This window comes from Lagopus muta, chromosome 1 (genome assembly GCF_023343835.1).
Source record: "Lagopus muta isolate bLagMut1 chromosome 1, bLagMut1 primary, whole genome shotgun sequence".
Taxonomy (NCBI): Eukaryota; Metazoa; Chordata; class Aves; order Galliformes; family Phasianidae; genus Lagopus; species Lagopus muta.
The window spans coordinates 181,439,126-181,455,411 of NC_064433.1; the positions used below are offsets into that span (position 1 = coordinate 181,439,126).

Genomic DNA, 16,286 nt, shown 5'->3' on the forward strand with positions numbered 1-16,286 from the left:
GTGAATTTTCAGGTGTTTAGAGTCATATGGACTTGTTAGCGTAGAGCTGTAGCAGTCAAGTCCCCAGCAGCAGTAAGTTGGCTTTGTAGGAAGCACGTGGGCCTGCTTTCCTTTCCTTCCTGGAACCCCAGTTCAGTGCTTCCTCACCCTCTGTGGATCTGAAGCATTGGCAAGGAGGGAGGTCACTGTATATAAGTCCAGGGAGCACATTTCCTTGGAGTACGGAGGAAAGCCATGAGTGTGGCATGCATCTGGGGAAGTGAAAGTGAGAAAGCAGGGCCATGGGGAGAAATAGGTATGACACTTAGCTGACTAAGCATGAAAATATCAGGAGAAAACCAAAATGGCATGGAGATGAACAGTGGAGACTTGAGGATGAACTTCTGCCTCTTCTGAGAAAAAGACGAGGAGAAGGGAGAAATACTGTATCATTAAAAAAGAAACTCGGTAGCCAAAGAAGCACTTCAAATTAATTACTTGTTTTAATATCAGGTCATAACAGTACAGAGCTGTCTTCTGGAGGCAGACTCTAAACATCTGCTCCCCTCACAGGCTTTTCAAAGACACTGCCGTTGGTTCTTGCTGCTTGCTGGGCAAGCAATTCTATCAACAGGGTGAGGCACTTCTGTTTGAGAAATGTTCCTATATATAGCAATCACAGTGTGCATCATACTGTTGAATCTTAGGAACATACAGAGAGGTGTCTATGTGACATCTATTTTATAAAATGTAAGCTATGGTCAAAGCACAATAATAGAGGAGAGGAGAGGAGAGGAGAGGAGAGGAGAGGAGAGGAGAGGAGAGGAGAGGAGAGGAGAGGAGAGGAGAGGAAAAATATAAAAGATGACTATAAATGTATTTCTATTTCTAATAGAAAAAAAATTAAATATATATAGACTTCCAAAGCAGCCTATCACTCAATACTATTTTGCCAAGAATAATACAAAACGTACACATTGCTCTGAATAAAATTTATTTGAAGCCACTTTTTCTATAAATTTGCTCTGCATTTCTGATGTTAGCTTTTAGACCACTGAAATAATTTCAAGAAGTTGCTTTCCTCCCCTCAAAGCTGTCCTATGCAATCTGAGAATATTCCAAAAGTAAAACAACAATAGGAACTATTTCATCCTGATAAGAGTTTTTGAGAAAGATGCCCTTTCACAGAAGCATGCTCTACTCACAGAGCACAAGCAAGCTTGTAACAATTTACGTCTCTGAATCAAAAATACACTGATTCTATTCAAAGTCAGAAGGGCTACTCCTGGGCTAATTTACTTTTTGTATCTCTAAACACCATCTTGTTTTCTTAGACTGCTATATAATGCAAATGTATGTGTGTGTATGTGTGAATTTGAATTAGAAATAGTGTTATCAAGCTGAACATGCTCCTCCACTGAGCCAGCAATTCACATAAACAGCCATGAACAGACAACGACTTCTTGGTTTTAAGTAATTTGGGCTAGGTTGGAACTTGGTGCACACAAGGCAGCCAGCCAGCTCTGCAAGGCCAGCCTCAGGTCCATTCAAAACGTCCTTTCTTCACTTCAACAATGTAATTAAAGTATTAGAAGCACAGAATGCCTCATTTTTAATGTTTTTTTTTTGTTTGTTTGTTTTTTGTTTTTTCCCCGGTATTTCCTTCCAAAACCCTTTTGCTTTCTCTGCTGTAAGGTATTTCAGAGGCCCCATAATGTGATGTAAGGTGTTTAATAGTCCCTTGGTTTCTTTGCTACTGGAAAATGGAAGACGTATTCATTCTAACAGGGCGTAGAGGAACTTAAACCTGAAAGACACAGCGAACGTCTGAAAGAGAGGGTGAAGAACCAGGGAGGAGAGGACGTGTCTTCCTCCCCGTACAGCTCCCCGTACAGCTCCCCGTACAGCTCTCCGTACAGCTCTCCGTACAGCTCTCCGCCCAACCTGCGTGCAGCCGGCGTTGCACCCCTCGAGCAGGACAGACACCTGTAAGAACCGGGGGACGAGGTGAGACGGGGCTGCGAAGGCTGGGCGGCGAGGAGCGGAGCCGAGAGGGAACGGGAGCGGTGGGAGGGCCGCGGCAGGCGGAGCGAAGGAGGGGCCAGGCCGTGCCGGGAGCTGACGGAGGGAGCCTGCGGCGCCCGAGCGCGGAGCGCCGAAGGGGCGAGGAGGAGGCTGCCGGCCAGGGGCAGCGGGGAAAAGGGAGGGGCAAACCCGGGCGCCGCTCAGCGGTACGAGCGGCGGTGGGGCGGGGAGCGGCCGGGGGAGCGTGGCGGGCAGTGGGGAACGAGGCGCCGTCCCCGCCCACCCTCCCGCTGCCCCTCGGAAGGCAGCAGTCGCTCAGCTCGCTCTCCCCTCCGTAGGACCATCCCGGCGGCGATCAGCGCACGGCCGGGGCTCTTCGTAACTCAGCGCCATGTGAGCGGGAGCTCCGTCCGGGCCGCGAGGAGCCGCGCCGGAGGTTTGGCGGCGTCCAGCGCTGCTCGGGGCAGCATGACCGAGGTGAAGGCCAAGGAGCCCCGAGCGCCTTCGTCCGCCCGAGACGGGGCGGTGCTGCTGCAGGCTCCCCCCAGCCGCGGAGAAGCGGAGGGCATCGACGTCGCCCTGGACGGGCTGCTCTACCCCAGAACCAGCGACGAAGGGGAAGAGGACGAGGAGAAGGAGGAAGAGCCACAGCAGCGGGAGGAGGAGGAGGACCGGGAGGACCGGGACTGCCCCTCGTACCGGCCGGGCGGCGGCTCGCTTTCCAAGGACTGTCTGGACAGCGTCCTGGACACCTTCCTGGCTCCCGCGGCTCATGCCACGCCCTGGTCCCTGTTCGGGCCGGAGGTGCCAGAGGTGCCCGTCGCCCCTATGAGCCGCGGACCTGAGCAGAAGGCTGTGGACGCCGCCCCGGCGGCTCCCGGCCCCTCGCAGCCGAGACCCGGGGCTCCGCTGTGGCCGGGCGCCGACACTCTGAGCGTCGCCGTGAAAGCGCGTCCGGGAGCCGAGGGCCCCAGCGAGGGCAGAGCCCCGGGGCTGCCCGGCGCCGAGGAGCGCGGCTTCCCGGAGCGGGACGCGGGGCCCGGAGAAGGCGGCCTGGCGCCCGCCGCGACCGCTTCCCCGGTGGCTGTGGAGCCGGGCGCGGGGCAGGACTACCTGCACGTGCCCATCCTGCCGCTCAACTCTGCCTTCCTGGCCTCGCGCACACGGCAGCTGCTGGACGTGGAGGCGGCGTACGAGGGCAGCGCCTTCGGACCGCGCTCTTCGCCCTCCGCCCCCGCCGCGGACTTGTCGGAGTACGGCTACCCGCCGCCCGACGGCAAGGAGGGTCCCTTCGCTTACGGCGACTTCCAGAGCGCGTTGAAGATCAAGGAGGAGGGCGTCGGTCTGCCCGCCGCCCCCCCTTCGTTCCTGGGCGCCAAGGTTGGCCCCGCCGACTTCGCGCAGCCTCCGCGTGCCGCGCAGGAGCCCTCGTTGGAGTGCGTCCTCTACAAGGCCGAGCCGCCCCTCCTGCCCGGCGCGTACGGACCGCCGGCGGCCCCCGACAGCCTGCCGTCCACCTCGGCCGCGCCGCCCGGCCTCTACTCGCCGCTCGGCCTCAACGGGCACCACCAGGCGCTGGGCTTCCCCGCGGCCGTGCTGAAGGAGGGCCTGCCCCAGCTATGCCCGCCCTACTTGGGCTACGTGCGGTAAGGGCTGAGCTCCGCGGTTCTCCTCGGCGAAGCTGGGCTATAGCGGAGATGGTCCCGTGGGGCGCTGGAAGTCAGGCAGGTGCCGAGGGACGTCAAGACGGCGTTCCGCTGCCTCGGTTCTAAGTTTAGACGGTAGTTGGGGCTCTATTTCTCTTTTCTCCTGTGTTTTGATGCATGCTGGGGGATGCCAGCGCTGATAGGCAGCCAGCGGGGGTATTATTTCTTTAATTTGCAGCTGATGCTCTTGTGGGCACAGTTACAATCTGAGAAAAGCAGCACTTCTGTTATGGTTGCTTATTGTGATGTCTTCAGAAATAACTAGCTGCAAAGAAGGGGGGAACGGCATCAGTGTTGCTGATGTCTGAACTGGCAGACGGACAGTGTTGGTAAATATTCTTCAGATTAGGAGCTCTGATTTGAGAAAAAGTAGTCAATTTCACATAAAAAGTGGAACATTTTGTATGTGCATATGGATTTGCTAGAATGAAATGGCTTACTGTATGCGAGGCATTATGCATTACCTAGAAATACTTTTAAAAATAAGTATGTGCAGTGCTACTGTTTCAGTAGAGATATCTGGATTTTATCTTAACGATTAGCTAGACTGTTTTTGTTTGTTTGTTTTCCTTGACAAGATACATAGCAATGCTTTTCACTTTTGGCTTTTCACTTTTGGCTTTTCACTTTTGGCTTTTCACTTTTGGCTTTTCACTTTTGGCTTTTCACTTTTGGCTTTTCACTTTTGGCTTTTCACTTTTGGCTTTTCACTTGTCACTTGCCATAACCTGCTCACTGAATTGCCTGCTGATCAAAAGCTGCAGCTTTTGCAGAAGTGACATGCTGGTTATTGAGGACTTTTCTAATCGAGATAAAACTTTGTGATTTCCCTTGTGGAGGAAGTTTTGAAATGCAGTTGATTTCTAATTGGTTCCATCTCTATGCCGTGCTGTGTTGAGGAAAAGATAAGTCAGTATGACTTTGCTCGGAGGACTTGGTGAGCTGAGGAAGATGGAACATTTTGACAGTGTCTCAAATTGAACCTTTTTATCAAAACCATTTTCAATGAGTAGACACTACTACAAATGTGCCTTTTATCCTGGTGTAAAGAGAAGCTTAAGCAGAAAGGCAATGCTGCTTTTTTTTTTCCCTTGATTTTCTATAGAGGAAGTTTTTATTGTAGAACTGATTAATTTGGGTAAGTTGCTAACTGTTGCAAATCTGGATGTTTCATTTCTCTTCTTTTTCTTTTCAAGGCCAGATACAGAAACCAGCCAAAGCTCCCAATACAGCTTTGAATCACTACCCCAGAAGATTTGTCTCATCTGTGGCGACGAGGCTTCTGGTTGCCACTATGGAGTACTCACCTGTGGGAGCTGTAAAGTCTTCTTTAAAAGGGCAATGGAAGGTACTATATCATACCATTGTTCCTAATTATGTTAAGTAGTTCTTTCTAGGTCTGCAGATAATGTATCCTTTACTTACTGATAATCTTTGAAAGCATGATTACTGTCATTTTTTGGCAACTCTATTTAAGTATTACAGTGAATACTAACTAAATTCTTTCATCATTAACTTCACTGGTATTCCTTTTTTACTTTCTTTGTTGGCTGTTTGTTGTTAATATAAATATTAGGAGATCATGGGGTTGGTGGAAATGTTTTGTTTTCTTTGAATATTTATGAAAAATCTGTATTTGCAGGATGTTACTGATTGATAAAGACATACAGAGAAGGTCAGTACAGTTAGACCAGCAAAAAACTTGGCTTTTACCTAGCCTCTTCATACCTACCTTTTTTTTTTTAAAAAAAAAAAAAAAAAAGTCTTTTCCAAAGTCTGATCCTACAGTGAAGAAATATGTTGTTTTTTTTGTTTGTTTGTTTGTTTCAGCAAGAAAATTAGAATAATGGGCAACAAACTCGGAAAGCTGAACTGTGACAACAGAAACAACAGGGGTTGTATATAAAACAGAAGTTTTATTGGAAGAATGACAAGTGAACATGAGCTAGATGATCAAATGGGGTTACTTGGTTTATGCATTAGTTGCAATCTGCAGGGAGTTGTTTATAATGATGGACTCCTTTCATGAAGCGCAGAATATAATTATTAGCATTGAAATAATCTCATTCATAGATCAATCTCTTAATTTCATTTACACTTGAAGCGCTTCTTCACTTCTTTCTAGTCAGAAATAAAGGTGACAAATTACTCCTCTTTAAAAAGAATATTTTAATTTTAAATACAAGTGAAAATAGTGCTTAAAATTCACAGAGTCAAAGTAATAAATTCATTTGAGACATTTTCCTTACAGAATGTCTCCTTCCCCTTCATTTTTTGGCACAGGAATGGTTGATGCACCTTTAAAAAATTTAATACTCCTACCCATGTTTCTTTAAGAATTATTTGTGCGAATAACATATTTGACTTTTTGAGTGCAAAGTTATCATCAGCCCTGTTTTTTATATACTTTCCATAAGGTACACAATAAGAAATTAAAAAAAAAAAAAAAAAGACTCCAAATAGATTACTTGGGCTGCCTGCTGGATTTTCTGTATTTAGATTTCTCTTTCATATCATTGCACAGTTGTCCAGTGCATACATGACAAGGGACGTAATGTAGTGCTTTTGGGTTAGTCACAAAATGCCTATTTTCTATTTTAATCGAATAGGTAATCTCAGATATGTTGGCTATTTCAAATCTAATAGCAAATGTATTTATTTTTTTTTCCCCTAACAAAACCCACTATTCATACACCGTTCATTTTACTTATTCCTAGTGTGTAAGAAGTGCAGTATTAAATAAATACTTCCTTTGGGATGGAACTGACCATCACGTTATCCAGAAAACTCCATTTTCCATATCTAACCTTTTTGAAATAACTATTTGAAGCTGTGCAGGTGAATCTAGGAAAGTTTCTATGCTGAGTGTGATTTAATTTGAGTAGAGCTAATGGATATCTGTATATTGTGACAGTAGTCCAGAATTGTATGTGGATAACTAAGATGAAATTATAGATTTAAATTCTTCTAGAATGTTGGCAATAAATTCTTATATATTTCTACAATTTAGCAAAGCTTTTGTTATTTGGGTTCCTGACATGGTCTATGTGCCTATATGCATAAATAAAATGATGGTCTCAGTATGGTAAGTATATTTCGTTCGAAATAGAATCCCAAGCAGTAAACCCAAACTGCAAGGCTTTTAGTGAAGGTGAGGGGGATGCAGAAGAACAGATAGGGAAAAAAGGTAGTGCTGGCAGTGGGGAGAAGAAAATGCAGATAGCAAATAAATATACCAGTATTTTAGGAAGTATTTCTCTGCATTCAGAGGTGGTCTGAATGGTTGGTTTTGGTTGGTTGCCTGCAAGAGTTGATTTATGTACCCATTGATTCAATTGTACAAGTTGCAAAGGTTTTTAAAAATACTCAAAGTTCTCATTTGGTTATCAAGAAAATCATAGAAGTTACTTTTATTTATACTTAGAGAGGAAAACTGAAAGCACAAACCTGAACTCAATAAGTTGATGTGGTAGTATCGTTTGTTTTTGTGAGCTGAGGGTGATGAGTAGTTTGAAGTTGTCAGTCAAAGAATATTCAGAGTTAACATTTAAAATGCTTTAAAGAATTACTGTATGTGCAAATTAATTTGCTCTTGGTGTCAGGCATTTTTTAAGTGCTACCAGTTTATCAAAATTATGGTCACAAAAACAGTTGTTATAAAATTGCCAGCGGAGCTTATAGGAAAATGAAGTTTAGGAAGTGAGTTCTTCCTCATTTTTCTTTAAATTGACAAATGGTCTTTAATATCTTACAGAGATATCTTCATATAAAACCGTGTAAAGCTGTTAATTTTTGCTTTATATTTGTAAAAGCATTTGCCTTCCTTTGCCTTTTTTCACAGCGACAAGTGGTTGTGGGAATCAGAAGTGTTTGAGGCCAACATGAATACATGGCACTGCAGCAGATGAGTTAGGAATTAACTCTTGGTTTGTTTGAATGTCTGGGACCCTACTACAACTGGTTATATGGCAGATTTGTCTGGTTTTAATATGTGCTTCAAGTTCAGGATGAGAGCACTGTATGAGTAGCACTGTTAGGGACTGTGCTCAGCAGCAGCAGCTAACACTTGACTGGTGAGAAACAGACTTCTCTCTGAGACCTAAATTTGGCAAATTCTGCTGGATAAAAAGTATTTTCCATCAGAGTTTTCACTGTCTCTGCATAAGGGTAGAGGAGGGTAATGAGTTGAGGATGAGCTACATCTACGCTGTGAAGGCTGTTGTTTTGTGCAGCCTTTCTGATAAGGTTTATCTGACTTGTGCTGTGTACAAGCAGCCTATGATGGAAGTGTGATTCACTACATACGTACTGAAATACTGTGCATCAGGAATGTTGCTACGTTGTGCTTTTTCATAGCTTAAAAAACAGAGCAGTGTGTCAAACATTGATTAAAATGACCCAGGGCCCATTACAAAACCCTCTTTCTGAACAGTGAAGTGCTGTACTGTACAGACCTTTTCATCTATGAAATTAAGGTATCAACTGTAAAAAGTTCCCTTTCTCTTAATTCTTCAGTGTTTTCCATTTGTTAATCTCACTTTCCAGGGTCTGTGGATTGGGATTTGGTGCAGTGTGTACTGTATATCTGCCAGCTGCAAACACTGCATGTAGCAGAGAAGGCATGCATGCTTCATGTTGAGAAATACAGATGTTTTTCAATTAATTTATGTAATATTACTAAACATTTTCGTTTTGTATGTGACCAAAATATGATAGCACACAGTAAATTTATTTTCAAATTCAAACATTTGAAATAATCTCCACGAAGGTCATAAAGATCAACTGGACAATTTCATTTGTGAGAGAAAAGAATTTGCCTTATGAAAAGGGAAATAAGATCTGTGCTGATATGTAACTGTGTCTTCATCGTATACAAATATACATTGCTCAGTTGTTTGGCAGACAGTAATTTGCTGATCTGCATGCTGCACAGTGGTGTGTGCTAGGATTGTGTTTGTTCTGGTGCTAAGTGATGCTGGGCTGCTTGCAGTTCTCATTATGCCTTCGTACTGCTTTCCTGATAGGGACTACTTAGAATGCCATCAGCTGCAGAAATGTCAATTAGCCAAATTTTGGGCTTAACTTTATGCAGCATGTTTAGAAGCAGTATTGAATATTGCATCTTTTCAGGTGGAATGGGAGTTCTTTCAGATAGTGTAAAACCACTTTCGGTACGGAGCACCAGCACCAGACTGCTCTGTACTACTGAGGTTGCTTTGTTCTAACTTTAGATCTGCACAATAGGAGTAACCTGAGTTACTCATCTGAAGTTCATTGTATAGTGAATGGAGAGAAGTGGGAACTTCTAGGAAGTAATTCACTGACTTATTTCAGATATCTACTGATGATGAAAATGGCAGTGCTCTCGCTAACTGCTCTCTGTACTGAGCATAAAGGCAGTGTCAGGTGATGATGTGAGCAGTCTGCTCTTGGTGTTATGAATCTCACCCACGCCACAAAGGTAGCTAATACCTTTTCAGACTACATAATAAATGTGACAGTTATTTAAAGTAATCATCGGGCAGTGTGATCTCGTGGGTGGCAGCTCTGCCCAGGGCAGGGAGGTTGGAACTTTATGATCTTCAAGGTCCTTTCCAACCTGAGCCATTCTGCGATTCTTTTTCTAGTCAAACTACTAGTTACTAAACAAGCATTTAAGTTTGACAGTGTCCATCTCCTCATTCGATGCACCTGTTCCACAAAACTGGTGATTACTGATAAAGAGCGGTTCTTTAGGGGCTACCAAAGGAAAGACTTAGCCAAGTATCCTTTGTATGTTAGTCTGCCATGTGCACAGTGATACGTGGTTGCACTTCAGAATGTTCTTTTTATAACTGGTTGCAAATCCTGTGTTCTGACAAGTGGCTGTTGCTTAATATCATTAATGTTGTCATCCTTAACATCCTTTAATGTTTGAGTGTGTTTCAGCAACCTGGGATCTGCTGCGGTTAAAATATAGGAATTACATGCTACACTGAGACATGAGAACGTTACCCTGTTCTTCTCATATAGTTACATAATCTTCCATTATCTGCAGAGGCAATATTTTATGTGAGAATTGCTGTACCAGTCTGAAGGCATTTACAATGTGGGTGTATGTATTTGAGTTAATCACTGTGGGCATCCTTTGAAGAGACACTATTAAGAAACCCAAATTTAGACACCTACTCAAGGTTAAAATAAATTCTAAAGTACCTGCTTTTCCTCTAATGCCCAAGAATGGGGTGTATGTTACTTATTCTGCTGAGTGTCCACACTTGAGAATCTAGTCAGCTAAATGAAGCCCTTCTTCAAGATTTTCAAGCAGTTTGTTGTTGTTTGGATATTTTGATCAGGGGGCAGCAGTATCTGTTTATTTATTTATTTATTTATTTAAATACATCTTTTTTCTACTAATATTTCTGTTTTTCTGCCTTTGTTTCTCTTATGAGTGACCCTTTATTACTCTTACGAGTGACTCTTATCCCACACATTCAATTGTCGGACAAGTCAAAGAATAAGAGAAGATATATATTGAAGACGTCATCAAGGCAATATGCTGTAATATTGACACTGATATAGATGTTAGGGTGACTGAAATGCAGATATGTAGGTTGTTCTGAAAGTAATGCCTCGTATTTATTTACATGGAAACTACAACAGGTACAAAGACCACGATAATACTACCTGTTAGAAAAAATTCTCAACTACAAAATGCTATTTTTCAACGTAGTCACAAGCACTAGCTATGCACAAAAGCTAGCTATTAACAAAAGCTTGCATTCTGAATTCTGTGCTTGTAAAAGTCTGCACCAGTGGAGCTGTGACCACTGCTGAAACACACCACCCAGCACCTCACTGTGCTCACATTCACTGTTTGGTCTCCATAAACAATGTGAATGGGTGCCATTTTTTCCATATGGTAGAATTCAGTTCCACACCTTTTCTTCACATGCACTTCTGTGTCAGACACTGTTTTGTCACACCACTCCTCTGCTGCCATCTATCACACATCTACAAAATGTAAGAGAATATGGCAGGAAGGTTCAACATCTACTGCCATACACTGACATCTGCCTCTAATGTTATGGGCCAATACCATTAAAAAGAAGGCATTACATTTGGAGCAGCTCTCATATAATGCTTCTTACATTGGTAGAAGACTACAGCAGTCTGGGATCAGAAGTAAAAATGGTACTGTGATGATGCATATGTTTGAAACAGTTGAAGTGCTTTTAAAGTAGATTGTATGTTTAAATCCCATGATCTGTGTTTTATAAGAAATATGCTCCTCACTGACTATAAGCTGTTAATTTTATCATTTTACATATTTCTACCAGTAATATACTTCACTCAAAAATGGTGATCATGGAACGTTGCCATAAAACAAACTGGAGATGCTGACTTGTGGAAGCCAGCATGATTTTCTGGAAGATATTGGCTATGCAGAATTCTTACACCTATCAGTTTTTGTAGTTAGGCAGAAAGTCTTTATGTCTTTCAGGATGTTACCTGAAAAAAAAGCAGATAAAATCAATGTGAAAGAGTAATCCTGATTTTGCAGTTTGTAATGGTTAATATAATGGACATTTTTATTTTTCTTTTTTTTTTGTCCAGTTGCTGATGGTGGAATAGATGGGGAAATCAAAAAGATTTTTAAAAGGGTTATAACTTCCAACTACCTAGAAGTGAATGAAAATGGGGTAATTATGCTTAATTGTTCTGTTTTGGAGATAAAAACAATGTGTTGCTGTCTAGAGAAGTAGCTTTGGAAGGAAAAAGTGGCATTGCAGTGTTCACAGCAGAAGGCAGGATGATTTTCAGATCAGGATAAAGCATAAGAAAGGGGTCAGTCAAGGATGGTACGGATACTGGAAGTGTTTTGTTCAAGAGAAGAAAAGCAAGGATAGTTTTGAAAATGCAGCTTCCCTTTTAAAGAAGCACGTTTTACTCACTTAGCAAATAAAATTTGTCAGATGTTTAAACAACAGACAACAGACTGGGCGTATATGAGAAGTTTGTTGATCTGTCAATCTGCTCAGCAAATAAGGTATAATGTAAGATACATCAGGTTTGACTTAGGAATGAACATTTTATGATTTTGCTTTCTTTTTGAAACAAAATATTTTAATTCAGCCTGTTTTTTCATCACATGAAGTGAAGGCAGAGCAGTGAAGGACTAACTTCACAAAGGAACTGCTGGTACCTGCTATGCTCACAAACCCCATCACTGAGTGCATAGAAGTGGTAAGGCAGTTGCACAGGGTGTAAAACTGTGTCTGTCATCTTTGGTCCCTTGAGGGAGTCAAACACACTTTTCTGTCCTTGCAACACTGTCCTCAAGGCTGTTGGATTACTTGGACTGCAATCACTGTTCACTATTTTCATCTTTTACTATATCGATGCAAGGAGAAGAAAAGTTTCCAGAATGGAATATACTCCCATGTTACTCTTCTATCCACTCTTTGCCCTCTTTGATCCACTGAATCCTAAGTCCTTTGCTGTGAGGCAGATACGCTTCAATAGCAAGTCTTTAATATTACTTTATAGTCCTTATAGAGTAGCTGATTATTTGTGTGAGTGCATCTGTGCTGAACTGCAGCCAGCCTACACAGAAGCTGTACACTTGTTTGCAAACTCTCATTTCTTCCTGTCTGCAAATAAAAGTGCTTTGTAGAGCTCTAGACCGGACACCTGCTTAAGATTTGGGAAAAGTTAATTTTGATTCTAATGGTCAAAGAGGGGAATTTAATGGAAGTCCCCCAGCTAAGCACTAAGCTTTTTGTAGATGGTATTTGGTAAGGTCAGTGAGAGATGTGGTTTGTTCTTAAGTAGTTAGAGACTAAGTCTCACTTTAGTCTCATCTTGTAGAGAAAATGTTAGTGCAGTGGAGGAGTTGGTATTAAATAATAAATAAGTATTATTTGAGGTGTCTGAAATCTTGAAGATTGCAGTGGTGTACAGGGACACATGAGGAACAAATTCTCAATATGACCAACTGTAGTACAGATTCTTGGTTCTGTGAGATGCACGCTCATGAACACACACAGTGAAAGGCAAGCTCAGCACACACTTGCTGTTCTGCAGATAGGAACAATGTAAAAGTGGTGGTTTCAGATGAGATCAAAGGTCAGACAAGTTGCATTTCCTATTTCTGAAGAGGAACAAGCTGCACTTTTTGCCTGGTTATGGGAAACACTGATAGAGTCAGTCCAAATCCAGAGTAATCCTTATCTGTTATATTAGTTTCACTTTCAGGAGTCAAAAGTATGCTCAAAAACTTCATCTGCGCCATTGTGTTCAGTACACATTTGTGTAACTGTTTTCCATTTTGTTTTGAAACCACGGGAACCACTGAAGGTGGGTTAGTGAACAACTAATTCCTTTGTATTTTAAATCTACTATCTTAATTGTTTTTGTTTTTTTTTTTTAATAGTCCTTATGATATGAAAAATATTTTAAGAGGTAAAGAGCATATTGAGAGAAAATTATTGAGCAGAACCTGGCTTTCAGGAAGGTAGAAGTTAATGCTGGAAAGTGTTTGTCAATAAAATCATTCACAAAGAGATATGGTATCTATTTACTGTTTTTAGATATTTTATATATTTAATCTGTTTTAATATTTAACCAAAAGATTTCTGAAACACTGTCATGTGTGTTGTGAATAGTGGTTGTTCAATGGTGGTATGGGCTGATTCTGTGAGACAGTGTTGCACGGTAAGAGTGGTACAGGGAGACAGAATCAGCTGTGGGAGAGAAGATTTGAGAAAATGCTTTTGTTTGTAGGCAGTAGGAAATGAGAGTTCTCAAACAAGGGTGTTGCTTCTGTGCAGACTGGCAGCAGCTCAGCACAGATGTACTCACACAAATAGCTGGCTGCCTGCGTGTGGTTCTCCCTGTGCAGATACATTTTCCATATTTTGCATATCTGCAAAATTTCAGCAACTCCAATAGTGCACTCAAATGACTTTAAGTGACTTAAGGTATGTCAGTCAGCTAAGTGAATCGTGTAGTTTTTAAAGACACTGTACATGTACATAACACAGAATTTCTCTGTTAGTTATTAGTGCAGATTTACAGTTGTAGTTCCCTGTTTCCATTAGGACTTCCACATTTACTCACATAAATGAACACAGATGGGGGTTAAGAAGAGTGCTATCCTATGACAGTCTGGAGTACATGAGTAACAGGTGAAATCTCCATGTTTTCTTCACACCTAAGTTACAAGCTGAAGCTTTGAGAGGTTGAGAGAAAACTATAATGTGCATTTTTAAGGACAGGTGAAAAATAAACACGTTTTGGAAACTACATTGGGAGAAAGCTTCCTAGGAAGAGGTGGTTGCTAGAAGGCTTTTAGGTTCATATTTTAGTATGAGATATGAATTTAAATCTTTACTTTCTGACCTGGGCTCCAGTGATTACACTGCTGTCTTGGTATTTGTGTTTTTCTTTCCCAGTTAAAATGGCATGAAAGATACTGAGTGACAAGCTGCCAGTTGAGCAGGAATTTTGTCTTTACTGGGATCTTTGGATACTTTATCAGTACGTGCGTTTAATATCACTGCAATACCCATATATTAAAGTGAATCAATTAATACATGGGTGATCCTAAAGAGCATAATTTGGAATTTAATCAAATATCTTTGTGTTTTCCCTTTCCTACACAGTTAGTCCTTCAGATGGTTGTCTGTACTTAAATAGTAATATTGAGCAAGTAGTAGTTTCTCAGAATCCAGCTCTGGACAGCAGTAGAAAAACAGACGCAGTTTTGGATGTGATTGTTTATTCAGATTTTTCTATCTGTGAAATCCAACCAGATAACTGAGATAACTAAAAAAGCCCTAACAGCTGAAACTATACAAAATACTAGGTGAACATCATATGTGTTCCAAATCAGAATCAGTGGAATACACATAAAGATGGGAGCTACTGAGGGAGAGGTTGGATAGCAGTGAGCAGAATGGAAAATCATGTGAAATATAATTCAAACTCAGGATGCGGTTGTGGCTTCTTTATAGCCTGCAAATGAGGAAGTGGTTGACAAGTGTTAAAACTCATGATTTTATCTGTGTAATCTCACAAGGGGGTTTAGTGGGCAGGGTGTTGGCTTTTTCCTTTGTTCTTTTTTTAATGCTGGTTTCTTCTTAATGGGAGAAATAAACCAGGTAAACATATAAGAAAGACTGTGTCACTGGTCTTTAGTAGATTGCAAATACAATGTATTAAATGGGAATGAAATAGTACTTACTTTTTGAACATCTAAGCAAATTCTTATTTCACAGTATGCACTGGACAGAGGGATTCTTTAATCCTTTCTAATCTTAAACTCAAAGGTGGAGTGCTATGTTCAGTAGAACATATGAAAACTGCTCGAGTGTTTCTAATTATAATTCATTTGCAGTTTGTTCTGCAGAATTGAAAGCATTTGTTCTGTTCTGGATTTGTAATAAGCAGTTGATGAGTTGTTATGTAGTGTTAAAGTAGCTCCTGCATTTTCAGCTGAAGAGGAAGTTGGATCTGTTGATAAACCCTATGTTATGATGAGGTTTATAAGGGCTGTAGTGAACCTTAAATGTGCATAACGGTGAATTTTAAGTTTTTCAATGTCTTGCACTCTTTAGCAATATTAAATTTAAATGTGCATGAGTATAAATCATGCTATTAACTTCTGTTGCCATTGCTGCTTCCACTCGAGCTTTTTAGCCTCTTTTGGCAGTGAGAGCACACCCTTGGGGTGCTGAGGGTGCATAGCACGTGCTGGTAGCAAGAGCATTTCTGCATACAGATATCATTTTAGAACATGTGAACACTTTGAGTGTTTGCAGAGTAATGTTTCATGATATTACAGTAGCTTTGGTAGATCAGCATTTTTGTGTCAGTATGAGAAGAAAAGTAAAACTTGCATGCCTTTGTCATTGTGAGCCGCTCATAGGCATTCACTGGAAAGACATAATCTATTTTTGGTCTTGGATGTGGGCTACATGGACTCAGACCATGCATAAATTCAAAAAATTCCCAAACAAGGATGCCCAGAAGAGATGCTTTTCAGAGAACTGAAGCCAAACAAAACTACAAAACACTCACAGACATAACTTAAACCTTATATTTAAGCATTCCTTTGGAAATTAACTGTTCATTAAAGCATCAGAATGCAATAATGCAAAGATAATCTCACGCTCCATAGATTTTATGTTAAGTAACAGAGGCTTAAAGCTGTTGTTGCTTTTCAGAAGACTGAGTGGTTTTGTAGCTAATGAAGGTGAAGTAAGATGAGGGAAAGGCTGTGAATAAATCTCAAGGAATATGTGTTCAAAGTGTTTTGTTCATGGTCTGCTGTCAAAAGCAAGACAGATGTGTATTCATTTGGTTGATTTTGGTAGTGTTTCCTGTAAGAAGGAATCCAGGATTAGAAGTAATGGGAGAAATTAAATGAGAACACCTTGTGATTTAAAGCATTAATAAATACATTTAAAATGCCAGGCAGTGTGTGAGACAATTGCTTCTATTTACCTGTTGTTTTCTAAAGCAAAAGAAACTGTTACAAAAACGGATTTCAAGCAATAAGGCTTCTTTCATTAAGCCCATTCTAGTTGTTGT

At 41.5% G+C, this 16,286-nt stretch overlaps 1 protein-coding gene across 3 annotated transcripts in view; it reads left to right on the top strand.

Moving 5' to 3' along the window:
* The first annotated feature begins 2,088 nt into the window (after positions 1-2,088).
* Positions 2,089-16,286, top strand: part of PGR (progesterone receptor) — a 42,390-nt gene continuing 28,192 nt past the window's right edge. Inside the window, exons 1-3 of one of the 3 annotated variants that reach the window (XM_048934365.1) lie at positions 2,093-2,210; positions 2,343-3,650; positions 4,907-5,058. In XM_048934365.1, coding sequence (XP_048790322.1) covers positions 2,473-3,650; positions 4,907-5,058 — 1,330 coding nt within the window. In that variant the 5' untranslated portion in view covers positions 2,093-2,210; positions 2,343-2,472. Of the gene's footprint in view, positions 3,651-3,995; positions 4,040-4,906; positions 5,059-16,286 lie in introns of those variants that run through there. The other 2 variants (XM_048934364.1, XM_048934366.1) reach the window with 2 other exon arrangements.